Source organism: Bos grunniens, chromosome 8 (assembly GCF_055505025.1).
Source record: "Bos grunniens cultivar Pamir isolate PY7600 chromosome 8, Bosgru_T2T1.0, whole genome shotgun sequence".
NCBI classification, from domain to species: domain Eukaryota; kingdom Metazoa; phylum Chordata; class Mammalia; order Artiodactyla; family Bovidae; genus Bos; species Bos grunniens.
In genome coordinates, this window is record NC_141172.1 from 7,626,925 (window position 1) to 7,644,598 (window position 17,674).

At 41.8% G+C, this 17,674-nt stretch overlaps 1 protein-coding gene across 4 annotated transcripts in view; it reads right to left on the reverse strand.

Moving 5' to 3' along the window:
• The window catches only part of MSRA (methionine sulfoxide reductase A), a 387,551-nt gene extending 375,774 nt beyond the window's left edge, over positions 1-11,777 (reverse strand). For all 4 annotated transcript variants that reach the window (XM_086414756.1, XM_086414754.1, XM_086414755.1 and 1 more), the window contains exon 1: positions 11,360-11,777. In XM_086414756.1, the coding sequence (XP_086270882.1) occupies positions 11,360-11,495 (136 nt within the window). In that variant the 5' untranslated portion in view covers positions 11,496-11,777. The remainder of the gene's footprint in view (positions 1-11,359) is intronic.
• Between the last annotated feature and the right edge of the window lie 5,897 nt (positions 11,778-17,674).

The window sequence follows — 17,674 nt, forward strand, 5'->3', positions numbered from 1 at the left end:
GAACAATGCTTTTTAATTTTTCACACTGTGTTTGACCTAAGCAAACTATAAATTGCCTAAGAGTAAACTACAAGTTTAAAAAAAATTAAAGGTAAAATATGAAAAAGTTCCAGAGGAAAATTCAACACTAATGTTATTACCTTACCATGGTAACATTTTCAAAAGAATTCATTTTATATACACGCTCTGGGAAGACAGTCAGTGTTTCTGAATTTTATTCTTCATTTTTAAAAAATGTAATGATAATATATTCATCAAAACATATTGTAATGCTGCATTTCCTCCAGTTTCACTACTAGCAGTCTTTGCTGTATTATAATGCAAATTTAACACACTTATTCAGCAAGCTAGTGGATCAGAAATATACCCTGCTGAGAAACTTTGTAGATATGCCCATGTGAAATGTTACAAAAGTTCTATAGAAATGTAAGGGACCATCTTTTTCTCTGTCAAGGGCAGTAGCCTTAGTCAACCTTTTATAAGAGACCTAGCTTACAGAAGAGGTCCCAGCTGGTTCAAAGGGTATGGCAGTCTCTGGTCAAGGCAAAACCAAGCATTTGGTGGTTTTTAAAAACAAACAAACCAAAAATAGGCCTCAAATAGAGTCACTTATGCTAAGCCTCAGGGCTTCCCAGGTGGCTCAGTGGTAAAGAATCTACCTGTCAATGCAAGAAATGCAGGAGATGTGGATTTGATCCCTGGGTCGGGAATGGCAATTCACTCCAGTCTTTTTGCCTAGGAAATCCCATGGACAGAGGAGCCTGGCAGACTACAGTCCACGGGGTCCCAAACAGTTGAACACGACTCAGCAACTGAGCACATGCTAAGCCCCATGACACCAAATCAAGATTTACCTTGGCTATCTATGGTTTTGGCTCTCCCCAAAATGGGAGAGAAATGGTTTAAGAACGAGTCAATCAGGAATCTCCTGACGGGCACTAGCTGGGTAATCTATGTGGCAGACATCCTGCCATGCTGGGAGGAAAGTAACCTTACTATAACCACCCTGCCTAGCACAACTTCTTTGTTTCTGCTCCCTTCTGGCTCTAAGAATCTTTCACTTTGTACAGCTCCTCAGAGCTCCTTTCTATCAGCGAGATTGGATGCAGCCCAATTCAAATGAATTTTTGCTCAAATAAACTCCTTAAAAGCTTATAAGTTTTAATATAAGTTTATGCTAACAGCATCATGCTCAAAGTAGTCAAATGTCTTGCCAAAAGGGAAGAACATTCCAACAGGACTCCCAGAGAGGATGTTACCAGAAGACCAAGCGGCCTGGTCCTTGCAATCCCCAAGCTCTGGTCATGTAACCAGGCGAGAAGTTAAGGAAACACAAGGGAGAAAAGTGGCAATCTCTGAGCTCCAAAGACATTGAAGGAACTCAACTCCACCACCCTTAAGGAGACACACTGGAATAAAAGTGTCAAACAGGGCCTCAAAGCTCTAGCTCCACGTCCAACTCTAAGAGCAATCGATGCTGAAACAGTCCCCCAAAAGCAGCACGGAAGGGGCAGAACTGAGAGTAGCCTTGAAAGGCCCAGGAAGGTTGAAATGGGCTGTGATGAATAAAGTCAACTTCCCGGAGGAAGTTACTAAGAGCAGGAGTCAGGCTCAGGGGCGAAAGCAGAAATGAAGAACACTGGGATTAGCAGCAAGTTAAAGAAGGCTTCTAACCCCAGGATGAACAGTCATTGCCAGATCACACAGAGTTATCTTTATTTTCTTAGAAGTGACAGAAAGAAATCTGAGGTTTAAACAGATGCCTGATAGTGGTGCTCATGACAGACTGAGAAGACTTAAAGCAGTAACCAAGAAAAGTACGATGGTTACTTTCCTCTGCCAAGCTGACTGGGCTAAAGGATGCCCAGGCAAGTGGTTAAACGTTATTTCTGTGTATGTTGTGAAGGTACTTCCAGAAGAGATTAACATTTGAATTATACACTGAGTAAAGAAGGTGATCCCACCAACATGGTGCGGGGAGGCAGAGGAGGGCAGGTGTGCATCTCATCCAGTCCCATCGACTGGAACAAAAGGTGGAAGAAGGGTAAATTCACTTTCCTTGTCTGATCTGGAACATCCATCTCCTTCGGCCCTCAGATGCTCCTGGTTCTCGGGCTTTAGGATTCAGACTGGAACCATTGGCTCCCCTGGTTCTCAGCTTTCAGGGTTGGGCTGAATTACATCACCAGCTTACAGACAGCCGATCTTGAACTCCTCAGCCTCCATTATCATGTGAGCCAATCCCTCCTAATAAATCTCTTTACACACCACACACACACACACCACACACACACCCCACACACACACCCCCCCCACACACACACACACATATACAATTGGTTCTGTTTCTCTGGAAAACCCTGACTAATACAGAAGGCAAGGAACAATCAAGATTTGTTGGAGAAGGGCCAGTTTAAATACAGAGGCAAGGGTTGAAGATGCATGTGGCTAAGGTTTGGGGGACTTGAGAGCATAGGAGTAATGTCACCAACAGAAATGGGGAAATTAAAATATGCATCCAATGTTTTGAAGGGAAAATGGTTTGGTTTTAGAACTGAGTTTGGGGTTATGGCACGATATACAATCCTCTAGGGCTTTCCTGGTGGCTCAGTCAGTAAAGAATCCACCTACAACGTGGGAGACCGAGTTTCAATCCCTGGGTTGGGAAGATCCCCTGAAGGAGAGCATGGCAACCCACTCCAGTGTTCTTGCTTGGAGAATCCCCATGGACAGAGGAGCCTGGCAGGCTACAGTGTACAGGGTCGCAAAGAGTCGGACACGAATGAATACAAGAATTTGGAAATGGGAGGCAGATGAGTTTATGGGAGAAATTATATTCAAGCAGGGAAAGTTTTGAGGAAGAACAGGATAAGGCTATATGGAAAACACAATATTTCACCCAAGCAAGCATTTAGCAAATATTTAACAAAGGTGACTGAATGAAAAGATTAGAGTGTGGATCCCACTTGGACTTTTCCAGAGGCAAAACACTGAACCACATGCTAACCAGAAGATGGGGTTCTAGAGCAGTGGTCCCCAACCTTTCTGGCACCAGGGTCCAGTTTCATGGAAGACAACTTTTCCACAGATGGGGGCAGGGTGGTGGGTGGGTCCTCGGGGAGTCAAGAACGTTACATTGACTGTACACTTAATTTCTATTATTATAACATCAGCTCCACCTCAGATCATCAGATATTAGGTCCAGAAGGTTGGGGACCCCTGTTCTACAGGGGGCACAGTGGGAAGAAAAGCTGGGAAGGTGAGGGTTAGATTGTGGGAGCTCTGGAATCCCCTTATCCCAGGGACTTCAGAGAAGTACTGCAGATTCTGAAATAGAGGGGAAAATAAAGAGCTTTAGACGGGATGCAGAGAGGAAAGATAATAGTCCTGTGTCCTACAATTTAGAAATTAATCGCACACTGGGGAAAATTTTTTCTAAAAGGAAAATTGTTTTCTATCATTTTCTTCTAAAAAGTCTATGTACATCACTCAAAATAAAAGAAATACACATAATTCCTTCTACATAATAGTGGAATAAATCTGTCCCCAAAGATCTTTTCTTTGTATAAATGATGCCACCACAATTGACACTTCAATAAAAATGAATATTTATGAAATGTAAAATGACTTGGATTAACTTATTCCAATTTCACCCTCTAAATTTAGATTTTTAAATCACGCCAAAATGTGGATTTTGATTACAAAAGCAAGTTGGGGCAGAAAAAAAGAACTTGACATGAAAAAGAGCAAAATTTAAAAAGAAGGAAAAAAAACAGAACTTGAAATAGGAATGACAAAAGATGATAGAAAGGTGGTCAATTAGACTAAAAATATCAGAAGGAGATCATCTGCAAAGCGGAGTTGTTTAATTCAGTAATGCAGTCAGATTTACAAGAATCAAAAGTTTTTTAAAAAGCACAGAGTCAGGTCTCCTGGCTGTGTCCCCCTCCACCACCAGCATATCCGTAGCCATTACTTTCTGAGCTATCCTTCCAAAGCTTCAAAGTTTCTATTATTATTTTCCTCCCTGTTCACACAAAAGTTAATATATAACACTGCTCTGACCTTGCACTTCCCACCTAACACTGTACCTTGGCAATCTCTCTGTATCTATTCACATAGATATTCCATGTTCTTTTTTACAGCTGCATTTTCCATTGTGAGGAGGAACCATAATTTATTTAACTAGCCCCTATTGATGGGCGTTTGGGTTGTTTCCAATTGTCGATGACTGCAAACAAAGCTGCAGTGAATAACCTGGTACAGTCATCATTTGGCACGAATGCGAGTATATCTGTAGGATAAATTCCCAAAAATTACATTCCTGGGTCAAAAGGTATATACATTTAAATTTTGGGTAGATGTTGCCAAATTGCCTTCCATAAGAGTTGGGCCAATCTACATTCTTGCCAGCGAAGGAGGAGGGTGTCTTTTTCCTTAAGGATTACCAACAAACTGTATCATCAGAGTTCTGGGTTTTTGCCAATCTGAAAAATGAAAAATGGTACTTACACTCTCCTCATTATGAAAGAAGTTGAGCATCTTTTTATATGTATAAGAGCAAATTATACTTCCTTTTCTGTGAACTGCTCTAACCTCTATTTTTCTAATGGATGTTGTTTTCTTATTATCTTCTAGAAGTTTCCTATATATTAGGGAGATTAGTCCTTCACCTATGATATGAATTGCAAGTATTCACCCCAGTTTGTCTTTTGAATTTGCTTACAGTAATTTTTGCCTGCAGAAGATTTTCATTCTGTCGTGATCTAATTTATCCATCTTTTTTGTCTTCTGATTTTCAAGTTGTGGTTAGAAAGGCTTTGCTTTCTAAAAGAATTCTCCCTTGCTCATTCTTAAATTATTTCATTCTTTACATTTAACTAAATGAAAAAACAGTACATCTAGTGCTGTTAAGATCACAAACTCTAGAGGCAAACTGCCTACATTCATATCCCAGATCTACCACTTATTAGCCAAGTGACCTTGCATAAGTCACCTAAAACTCCATAGGCTTCAGTTTCCACTCCAACAAGTGAGGGTAAAACAGTTACACCTCCTGGGGTGTTATGGTGAAGAATAAATGCATTAGTCAGACATGACTTAGCAACTAAACAACAACAAATGTAAATCAATTACTACCGTGTCTGGCATATAGTTAAGCACTCACTATGCATGAGCTATTATCAACATATATCTTTTGGAACTTACCCTGGTTTAAGAATGTGAAGTATAGATCCAACTTTGGAGGGTTTTCTGGTTTTGATTCTTCCATATGGCTACACAGTTGTACCATAACCATTTATTGAATATTTCATTTTTCCTCACTGATTTAAGATGTCACCTGTATCATATACTATATTTTCACACATATTTAAGAATTTCTGATCTTTCTATTCTGTATATTGACTTATCTGTTCATGAACAGTCCCATGTTGTTTAAATTATTAAGCTTTGCTTTTACTATCTGTAAGAGCCAACTGTTCCTCTTTGTTCTTATTTTACAGTTACCATAACTATTCCTGTTTATTTTTCCAAACGAATTTTTTAAATGAATGCATCCATTTCTAAAACGAGTACTCTTGCCTGGAAAATCCCATGGATGGAGGAGTCTCATAGGCTGCAGTCCATGGGGTCGCTAAGAGTCGGACATGACTGAGCGACTTCACTTTCACTTCTCACTTTCATGCACTGGAGAAGGAAATGGCACCCCACTCCAGTATTCTTGCCTGGAGAATCCCAGGGACGGGGGAGCCTATTGGGCTGCCGTCTATGGGGTCCCACAGAGTCGGACACGACTGAAGCGACTTAGCAGTAGCAGCATTTCTAAAACAAAATAAAAATATCATTAGTATTTTTCTTCAAATCATGTTACCTTTATAAATTGCCTTTAGGGACAACTGATACATGTTTCCTGCTTAGTCCTCGAATCCAATAAACTGGTATGTTGTTCCATTTGTTAAAGTTTTCTTTTTGTGCTCCTCTGTATGTCTTCTTCACAAAGATTGGACATATTTCTTGCCACGTTTGTTCTTAAATTTTAACTTTTTTGGTTGCTATTACAAAAGGGGTGTTTTTTTCCATTATATTTTCCAACAGGTTGTTTAGAGTAAAGCTATTGGTTTCCGTCTAGTAAGTATATAAATCGATACCTTATTAAACTCTCTTGGATTTTCCAGTTATACAATCTTATCATCTGCAAATGGCATTAGTTTTACCTTCTCTTTTCCAATATGAACATCTCTAATTGCCTTGCCTTCTCTGACTGCATTGACTAGCACCTACAACACAACGGTAATAATAAACAGTCATCCAAAGTGGGCCAAGTCGTAACTTGATACAACACAGGCAGCCCTGGAAAAACTAAGCAGTAAAGAAACTTGAAGGTTTGACTCTTAACTTCTTGCAGCGTAGTCATCTACCAGGCCACAGTTCATAAAAGGATGGAGATTTTTTAAGAACACAAAAAAGGTAAGATTAAAGCCAAGATGATGGCCCTTAAGAACAAAATTCAGTAACACTGCACACCTGCCACCAGGCAAAGCAAGCATTAACCACCTCCACATACTTTCTTGACTGGGACTTAAATGGAAATCTCTAATATCTCTTCATTAAGCATGATGCTGGCAGATATGCTTTATCACATTAAGAAGTAGCCATCTCTGAATGTTACCAAGAATGGTTGTTAAATATGGTCAAATAACTTCACAGCATCTAGGGAAATAGTTATATCATTTTTCTCCCTAGACTAACTAAATGATGAATTATATTAATAAGGGCTTCCCAGGTGGCACGGTGGTAAAGAATCCACCTGCCAATGAAGGAAAGGCAAGAAATATGGGTTCAAACCCTGGGTGGGGAATATCCCCTGGAGTAGGAAATGGCAAGCTACTCCAGAATTCTTGCCTGGAAAATTCCATGGACAGAGGAGCCTTGCAGGCTATAGTCCATGGGGTCACAAAGAGTCCAATATAACTGAGCCACACACAACGAACTATATTAATAAATTTCCTAATATTGACAAATCCTTGCATTCTAAGACTAAATCCCATTGCTAGATTCTGCTTACTAATATTTATTTAGCAGTTTTGTATCTACATTCATAAGTGAGAATGGTTTGTTTTTTTTTCAGTGCAGTATTTATCAGGTTTGGTTTCAATATTATACTTGTTTCATAAAAAGAATTTGACAATCCTTTCAGTTTAAATATACTATTGGAATTATACGTTCTTTAACTATTTAGACGTCACCTGTAAAACTGACTGGACATAATGCTTTGAGAGGAGGCAATCTCTGACAACTTTATTTCTTCTAGAAAAATCAATCTGTTAAGATTTTCTCTTTCTGGGGTCAGTTTAGGTCAGTTATATTTTCCTAAAAGTTATCTATTTCATCCAAGTTTTCAAATTTATTTTCAAAGAAATGAGTAAATAGTCCCTTATGATTCTTCAACTTTTTTTTTCTGCCTAAAATGAGTCTTTATTCATCTGTTTTATTTTTATTTTTTTTTATTTTTAAACTTTACATAATTGTATTAGTTTTGCCAAATATCATAATGAATCCGCCACATTCACTCTTTCAGTTCTTATTTCATGTATTTGTACTTTATTCCTTTTCTCCTTTATTAGATAGCTAATAGTCACAGTACAATTGTTTTTTTCAAAGAGCCACCTTTGAACAATTACTCACATTGTTCTGTTTTTCTGCTTATATTTATAGTTCTTAAAAGAGCAAACCTTTAGCAGGTGTTCTACACCTCTTCCTCTCCCCAAAGAGACATCACAGTAATAAATACAGCAAACACTACCTACGGATATACAGGCAAGAAAGCAAAGATTAGACGGGAGCTGCCAACATTCTCTTGGATGAAATACCCAAATCGCAAACACCTGATCAAAAAATAGATTAGCCACATTTCCAATATGGCTGGAAAAAAATGAGCCATATAAATAAAATGCTGGGCTTTCACAATAATTAATTCATTAAAAATATTATCAGTTCCTCTTTTTCTATTGATTGCTTTTTTATATTTTTAAAAAATTTTTTATTGAAATATAGTTGAATTACAAAGCTGTATAAGTTTCAGATGTATAGCAAAGTGATTCAGATATATATATTCAAATATAGATACATTCTTTCTCTGATTCTTTTCCATTATAGGCGGCTATTGTAAGCTATTTAGTTTCCTGTGCTATACCTTAGGTCCTTGTTGGTTACTTATCTTACTTATAGTAGTGTGTATATTTTAATCCTAAACTCCTAATTTATCCCTCCCATGAAGATCAGTTCTAACTATAATAAACTTAGATTTTAATAACACAGGAGGCACTCTGAGGTTTTAATTATAAGCTTTCTGCCTCCTGCCTATCTCTAGCAATTGACCACCAATTCAGTCCAGCAAGCATGAATTCCCCTTTTCCCCGAGTCCCAAAGTTCTCTGAATATTGCTCTGTAGGCAGGTACTGAAACAAAGAGACCACCACTACATAAAAAGACCAGCAAGTTCCTGCATGCCCTGCCAGTCAGTGGTGCCCAGAGCCTACCCCTGATCTAAACAGAGTGTGCTTCAGATGAGGCAGTCTAGGCCAGGTTTAGTTCTAACCAGCCACCCAAAGTAGGCCTCCTCATGTTTTGATCCACTTTAGGTAGCCTGGGAGAAATTAAAGAAGTCTGAAGGGTTGAATCTCAACTTCTTGCAAAGTAGAAATCTACTACTAGACTGTAGTTTATGAAAGGGTGTACATTTCCAGAAGAATACCCAAAAAAGGTACGGTTAAAGCTAAGATGATAACCCTTCACCCCAAACGTATTTGGTAATAGTGCACACCTGGTACTAGGCTGAGCCAAAAACACTGAGCCAAAGACACTAAACAGATAGGCTTTGTCTTCTAAAATCAAAAGGTGATGCTTTTGCCACAGAATTTTTCAGAGAGTAGGGGTGCGAATAACAACAGATATAGACAGAGGTAATATAGAGAGGTGAAGAGCTGTTAAACAGATTGGAGGTTAGAGCAGAGATGAATTTAACTTCCAAAGCAATAGTATTAAGTCTGTAGGCTTCAATCTTAAGCCACTGAAAACACACCTGAGAAGTAACGCTGCCCATTTCTGAGGCCAATCAGAACCTTTGACAACCTGTCAAGGCAGCAGTCCCAGGGTAGAGACAGGAAAGCCACTATCTAAAATTTAAGTATTGGGGGGGGGGGGATGGGGTGGGGTTACAGCAGCTGAACACAAAGGACGTGCATTATAGGCTTAGCCCTACACCAAAAAAAAAAAAAAAAAAATTGGTTTATTGGTCCAGCAATGTATGCATGGCTATACAGAAAGACAGAAGAGTTAGGTCTTGAGGTTTTGCAGTCAGAATTAGTAGATGGATAGAGAAAAGGGAAAAAAAACAAAGAAAAAAAAAAAAACCTGTTGGCTCATTTCTGTCATGCTAGCTAATCTTTTACCAAAAGTGTCATCTATATACTAAATAACTGACTGGGAAGACTTTGGTTAAGATAAAGAACTAAATTCAGGAAAATTTTAATCTTCAACCAGTTTGGGGATCTGATCAGGCTTGTTTGTTTTGTCTGGGAGGACACACCAAAGATACTAGTGTATAAAAATGAAGCTTCATACAAATTGGGGAAGTTCAGCATTGAGAAGCATTGCCTTTAAATATCCATTTATGAATTCTTGTTTGTTAAAGGAGAATTCACTTTCAAGATAAATAAAATTTAGATAATAGGGTTATATAGTTTAGAAATAATCTGGATTTTTTTTTTGAAACTTATTCTCTGAATTTGAGTCTAAAATAAGCTTTTTAAGGCTCTTGATGAGTTGGCAGTGAAGTGATGGGGGACATAGGATATAAAGCTGCTGATGTAGGTGAATGAGAAACAGGTCACACACCGTCAGTTCCCAAACTACCTCAAACGCAAAGACCTCTACCTTGTCCATTCTCGTACTGAGTAGGGTGTATGCTACACAGAACAATCTTCTCCTATGTATACTCAACAAATCTTTTAAGGAAAAGAAAAATGAGAATCCCTAAGAAATTGTAAAAGTATAATTTATCTTGGCATCGAACCATACGTGAAAGATTTATCACCACTTAACCCTCCAACAGCTCTGCTGCTGCTGCTAAGTCGCTTCAGTCGTGTCCGACTCTGTGCGACCCCATAGACGGCAGCCCACCAGGCTCCCCCCATTCTCCAGGCAAGAACACTGGAGTGGGTTTCCATTTCCTTCTCCAACAGCTCTAAGGCAGCGGTTTTCAACTATTGAATGCATTAGTATCACTGGAAGGGCTTGTTTAAAAGATAACACTTTGAGAAGCAATGCACGAAGGTAATCCTTTTCAAAGCATGATCCTCACGTTGGTGGCAGGAGGAAAAGGGGACAAAAGGACGAGATGGCTGGATGGCATCACTGACTCAAGGAACTAGGAGTTTAAGCAAGCTCCGAGATATGGTGAAGGACAAGGAAGCCCAGCGTACTGCAGTTCATGCGGTCGCAAACAGTCAAGATACGACTGAGTGACTAAACAAGGTTGGTGGACTTGTGCTGTCTGCGGCCTTCTACGGTGCTGAGAGAAATTTATAGAAAGCTTCACGCTTTCAAAACTTTTAGAGCAGTTTCCAGAACTTCATATTTCTTCCTTCATTTTATTCACTTTATTTCGTTTTCCTAGCATCTCACTGTTATTACATTTTACATATTCTATTAGAGTCGCCAAAAGTATTGGTATACAATTGGGAAATTATTTTTAAGTTGGCAAGTACAGCTCTTCTGCATGACTGATACACAAGTGCAGAATCGGGAGCACGGGGCCAGGGGAAGCTCCTGACAAGTCGGGGAAATCGGGCAGTTCTGGAGGATAAGGGCAGCGTGAGGCTAACTCCTGCAACCAGAACACTCGCGTGAAAAACAATTTCAAAACCTCAGTATATACACCGTTCTGTATTATTCCATAGCTCCCGTGACAACACAAACCCGCACCACCTCTGCTGCTGCTGCTACTGCTGCGAAGTGGCCCGAATCCCAGCCGCCGAAGCAGAAAAGAAAGGAAAGTGGATGCACACCCGTGAGAAAGGGCGGAAGTTTGAAGCCGCCGAGGGGTATTTACAGTCTAGGTGGGCCGTATCAACGTACTAGATCCCTTCAGTGTGTTTTCCGTTGTTCTAGTGGATGAAAACCTAAACAAAGAAAAACGATCAATCCCTCGTCCCCTCCACTCCCAGCGCCCTCCGCGCCTGCGCAGATCCCCAGCTGCCGGCCCGGCCAGGCCGGCCCCCGGCTCCCTTCCGGCGGCCGGAGGATGCGCGTGCGCAGAGGCGAGGACCGCGCCCTCGGTGCGTGGTCGCGTCCTTACCCGCTACGACGAGGGGCTCCTTCCGGCCCGGCAAGGCTTCCTGGGGGCTGACGATCTTGGAGGCGGAGTCACCCATTCTCGGGATGGGGAAGAGGCTGTGAAAGAGCTGGAGGGCCCTCCTGGTGGCCGAGAGCATGGACGGGCCGCTGGCCAAGGGGCTGCCGGGCGGTCGGGAGCGGAGGCGCCGCTGCGGAGTGGGCGGCTGGCGCGGCGCGGCGGGAGCTGCGTGCACTGGGCGCGGGGCCGGCGGGCGGGTCAGCGACGACACGTGCGCCGCTGGTTGTGCCGCTGCCGCCGCCCCGGAACCGAGGTTATTACTTCAGCCTCGGGCCGGGATAGCCAAGACAGAGGGCGTGTTCTCGTCCTGAGCAGGGCCTGTGCAGGGAGGCACCTGCGAGTTCTTGCTCCCCTTCTGTACAAAGTTCCCGGGCAGAGAACGAGTGTCCTAATGGCAGTGCAGTGCAAAGTACGTGAAGCGGAAGAGGCCAAAATAATAATAATACTCCGCTGCTTTGACTTTAAAGTCACTACGGTTTTCACAGCCTCCTTACCAATTGCTGGGTATGCCCAGTAAGCTGTACGACGACCTGACTTTCAAACTAGCATCTATGTCTGTTTCCACTGGAGCCAATATGATGATAAATAATTCAAAAGATGGATTATTTATCGAAAGTGAAAACTAACCACAATTTTCAAAAAGAATAGGGAAGATAATGTTTTATATATATACACATATACACACATATAAATAATACATTGATGATTATCATAATAATGTATTTCCCCCATTTTACAAGGGGGAAGAAAAGAGCGAGATACTAATAACTTTGTTAACGCAGTCCAGGTGAACTTAAGGGTGCCATTGGATCATTCTTGCCTTTCAAATCACGGGGCATAACATTTGTTCTGTGACAAATTTTCGAAGCAAAAAATAAGGTGGGTGGAGGCAGATGGGTGACTTGGGAGTTCCATATGTGAAATTTTGGTTTTCCGCAAATGTTATGCCAAAATGGGCAGATAGTCTCATGAAGAAAGGAACTTCAGATTAGCACCCACAGAGATGAGAAGGCTTTGACACAACCTTCCACACCGGTTCAGTTTCCTTGCTTTCTTCATGTGGTCTGTAACATGAAGATAGGAGGATTAGCGCTCCTGTGTTGTATGTAGGATATGGCCTGACAGGAAATATTAAAATTGAAAGTGTTTATTTTGTAATACGGATTCTGTCTGGGCAGTGTGCCTCGGTTTTTACTTCTTATTTATTTGGTTTTGCTATGAGATTACAGGAAGTAGTTTCTGTAGGCCTTTCCTGAAAACCCTCCAAGGTGTCCATTCTGGGTGGTAAGATCATTCTTCTGTCAAAGGAAATAGTCTGTTTTCTTTTTCATTTCTGCATTTTGATACATCCTGATTTGCTTTTTCTGTTTTTTGTGGTTGATTGTATAAAATTAAGAGCTGAAGAATTTTTCATGTCAAGAAGTACTTAAAATTGTGTTAAGCAAGAAGGCACAACAAAGCTACAGAGTGTCTATGTGTAGTATGTAGTGTCTGTTCAGTTCAGTCGCTCAGTCCTGTCCGACTCTTTGCGACCCCATGAATCACAGCACGCCAGACCTCCCTGTCCATCACCAACTCCCGGAGTTCACTCAGACTCATGTCCATCGAGTGGGTGATGCCATCCAGCCATCTCATCCTCTGTCGTCCCCTTCTCCTCCTGCCCCCAATCCCTCCCAGCATCAGAGTCTTTTCCAATGAGTCACCTCTTCGCATGAGGTGGCCAAAGTACTGGAGTTTCAGCTTTAGCATCATTCCTTCCAATGAACACTCAGGGCTGATCTCCTTCAGAATGGACTGGTTGGATCTCCTTGCTGTCCAAGGGACTCTCAAGAGTCTTCTCCAACACCACAGTTCAAAAGCATCAATTCTTCGACATTATAATAAATGCATACACCTCTCCTTAGGCACCCACTGAAGAAAGGCTAGAAAAAATTAAAATGGTGTTTGCAGTTGTGTTGTTGATCATGGTAATGGCTGACTAGTTTTCTCTTGCTTTAAACTTCTGGGTTGAAATAGTTACATTTTTACAGTGTTCTCAGATGTTCCAATAGCTGTGTTACTTTTATTATTATTTTTAAAAATAAACCTGTTAAAAGAGAAAAATACCTGATTTCATAAAACAGGAGTTTCTTACCTCATTTACCAGAATAGATGACAGAAAAGTTGAATTGAGATTGGTTTGTTGAATGACTGTTGTTGCCTTCAATGATGCCATTTTCATCATTAGAGTTTCCTTTTCTTCAAACTGCTCCTAATCCCTTCTGAGCTTCTCCACACTGAGAGTCTTTTTTTGTCCATATTCCCCATTGGGCACACACTGCTTTGATGTGTTATTTTTGTGATTATGCTCTGCTTTTCCAACGAATTCTAACAATGTATGTTCTTTAGGATTCAGTCTAACCATCTTCTTTGGTACAATAAAGAGCCAAAATACAGCAGTGTAGACAAAATAAGTTTATTTCTTCTATTATGTAACGATCCAGAAATAGGTGGTTCAGCACTGAGCCAGACCATGTCTGTTCTTTACAAAGTTTGAAAGCCATGTTCTAAAAAGACTATAAATTCTCAGAAAGCCCTTACTTTCCGCAGGGCATGCACTCCAGTGCCTGTGCACAGGGGGAGCGGTGACTAAGGGCAGGGCCAAAGCCAGGGACCAGAGGACAGCCTCACAGGTACTTGCACCAGCAGGTTCAGTGTGCAGAAAGCAGAAGAGCGTGGCCAGGTCTCCCAAGGTGCATGGGGATGTGGCAGGACTGAGAGAACCCGTGACCCAGATAAAGCCTGGAGTTAGAATAAGGAGCCCCCAGTGCTGAGACCATGTGACCAGATGGAACTGCAAAGCCCTCACTCATCTGGAGCAGGAACCTGCCTGATGCCCAAAGGACATCCAGGAACAACTGTGTCTCAGCCTGGCAGGAGCCCAGTGACCAGGAGTCCATACCACATCGACACACATGCTTAGGACGGGGGCCAAAGCCGAGAGACACCTTAGTGGGACACCACGAGACCAGGAGCACATGAAGCTCTCCAAGAACCCAGATATTGTCTTGAAAGGAGTAAGGAAAGCCTTGGAGAGAACCTCAAAAGATTGAACATGGGAGTCCATGCCCCAGGGCTGAAAAAAGAGCTGTCACAGGTGTGGAAGATGAACTCAAGGACAAATGGTACAAAGTGAAAGAAAGTGAAAGTCACTCAGTCGTGTCTGACTCTTTGAGATCCCATGAACTATACAATCCATGGAATTCTCCAGGCCAGAACACTAGCCTTTCCCTTCTCCAAGGGATCTTCCAAACCCAGGGATCAAAGCCAGGTCTCCCGCACCCAGGTCTCTCCCCCATCGCAGGCGGCTTCTTTACCAGCTGAGCCACAAGGGAAGCCCAAGATTACTGGAGTGGGTAGCCTATCCCTTCTCCAGTGGATCTTCCCAACCCAGGAATCGAAACCGGTGTCTCCTGCAATGCAGGTGGATTATTTACCAACTGAGCTAAATGGTGCAAAGGGTGAGCTTTGTCCCCTCCAAGAGGCATTTCAGCTCTGCCCCTGTTCTTTATTAAACCATGAATAACTGCAGGGGGCACCTGGTGGACTCAAACTGATACAAGGCTTTTTTTGGTCTTTTTAGAGAAATCCACTTCAGCAGGCAAGAGACACCCTTGTAAGTGAATAAACAGAAAGCTTACTATGACACTTGATGTTTGCATACTTAAAACCCTGTGCCTTATTTATGGTCTGTCTGTAGAAGATTCAGAGCTATCTTAAGCATGTTAATTCATTGCTTAGATTATTTTACTATGTTTTAAGAGGAGAAAAATCACAATAATAATACAGTTATTTGAAGTTTCTCTTGCCAGGGTTTCAGTTTCCTGAAGTCAATCTCAGTCTGAAAATATTTAATGGAAAATTCCAGAAATAAATAATGTATAAGTTTTCATTTTTGTGCCGTACTGAGCAGTGTGATGAACTCTTGCTGTCCCTCTCCATCTCCCCCCGCAACACTCCCCGCCACCAGCCCCACATGAATCATCACTTTGTTCTGCATATCCCATCCATTAGTTACTTAGTAGCTTACTCCACTATCAGATCAACTTTCAGGTGTCTCAGGAGTTCAAGTAAACCTTATTTTACTTAATAATGGCCCCAAAGGGCAAGATTGGTGAAACTGGAAATTGGGATGTGCCAAAGATGGCACCCCACTCCAGTACTCTTGCCTGGAAAATCCCATGGACGGAGGAGCCTGGAAGGCTGTAGTCCACGGGGTCGCGAAGAGTCGGACCCGACTGAGTGACTTCACTTTCACTTTTCACTTTCATGCATTGGAGAAGGAAATGGCAACCCACTCCAGTGTTCTTGCCTGGAGAGTCCCAGGGACGGGGAAGCCTGGTGGGCTGCCGTCTATGGGGTCACACAGAGTTGGACACGACTGAAGCGACTTAGTAGTAGTAGTCAAGGGCAGCCATAAAGCACTTCCTTTCATCGAGACTTCCCTGGCGGTCCAGTGGTTGAGACTTTGCCTTCCAGTGCAGGGTGGACGGATTCAGTCCCTGGTCAGGGAGCTGAGATCCACCTGCCTCGGGACCAAAAAGCTAAAACATAAAACAGAAACAGTATTGTAATAAATTCGATAATGACTTAAAAAATGGTCCACATCAAAAAAAAAAATCTTTGAAAAGATAGAGGAAAAAAATCATATGCTGAGGTTGTGAAGATCTTCGGTAAGAACAAATCTATCTGTGAAAGTGTGAAGAAGGAAAGAGAAATTCGTGCTAGTTTTGCTGTCACACCTCAGGCCAAAAAAGTTAACAGCCACAGTGAGTGATAAGTGGGTAGTTAAGACGGAAAAGACATTAAATCTGTATAATATTTTGAGAACAAAAGCTCCACCATATTCACATAAATTGTATTACAGTGCATTGTTTTAATTGTTCTATTTTATTATTAGTTATTGTTGTTCATCTCTTTCTATGCCTAATCTATAAATTAAGCTTGATCATAGAATGTATGTACAGAAAAAAGCACAGCACAGAGATAGGGTTCCATGCTTGCTGTGTTTCAGGCATCTACTGGGTAGCTTGGGCAATATCCTCAAAGATACAGAGGAATGACTCTAGTTACTGGTTGTTAAGCACCTATTAGTCACCCTGTCATGGGCTTCCCAGACGGCACTAGTGATGACCCTCCCACCAACGTGGGAGACATAAGAGACATAGGTTTTATACCTGGGTTGGGAAAATCTCCTGGAGGAGGGCACGGCGACCCACTCCAGTATTCTTGCCTGGAGAATTCCATTAACAGAGAAGCCTGGGGGGCTACGGCTCATAGGGTCACAAAGAATCGGACACGACTGAAGTGACTGAGCACACACACATGGGGGAATCTTAAACTTTTGAGCTGGGGGTCAGGGCTCCACAGACAGCACAGGAACAAGCTGAATGCTTGGAAACCAGGAAACATCAAAGATGCTGTCAGAGAATAAGCCGGGAAACCTTCAGGTGTATAACTCACACTTCCCCAACCCCTGGTGGCCTTTGGAAGGGACCAATAAGAGGTGACTTTGAGCTTTTTCCCTGGCAAAGTCCCAGGTGGTTTGTGTGCTCACCTCTGCTGTCACCAGTGCCCCCCCCCCTTGCCACAACAGATGCCACTCTCATGCTGCCACCATCAGAGCATCTGACACTGCCAACCCTGTGTGGCTGCCACTCCCTAGGGTTCAGGGGTCACCTTGTTTTAATTAGAGAATTCCTTGGGATTGCAAAGAGAGACAACTGAGCGACTTCCATTTTCACTTTCACTTCACTGCCACCTTGGAAGGCAGGACAGCCAGTGACAATCTTTTCTCAGTCTCCTTGGGGTATGCCCCCAAGCCAGGTTAGTTTCCCTAAGGAATGATCTCATATCATATGAACCATTCCTTCGTAGCTCGTATCAGAAAAATAATTGCGGATAGTAAGAGTAGCACCTAACTCAGATTTTTTATTTTGGTTGTTTTTTTTCTTGGTGATGATTGCATAAGTCAATACAAGAAAAGTGCCTGAAATCACGTCTGACACATAGGAAGCCCTCAGTAAATATTAGCTATAATTATTTTAAACATTTATTTGTGTGATTGTTGGAAATCTGTCTCATCCACTAGACCATGAACTCTAGGAATAGACGTTATGTTATGTCCTTTTTTTTTTTTCGTTTTATCCCAACTGCCTACTCAGTGTCAAGGTCACAGTAAGCATTCAGCCAATATTGGTCAAATGAACGCATGAATCA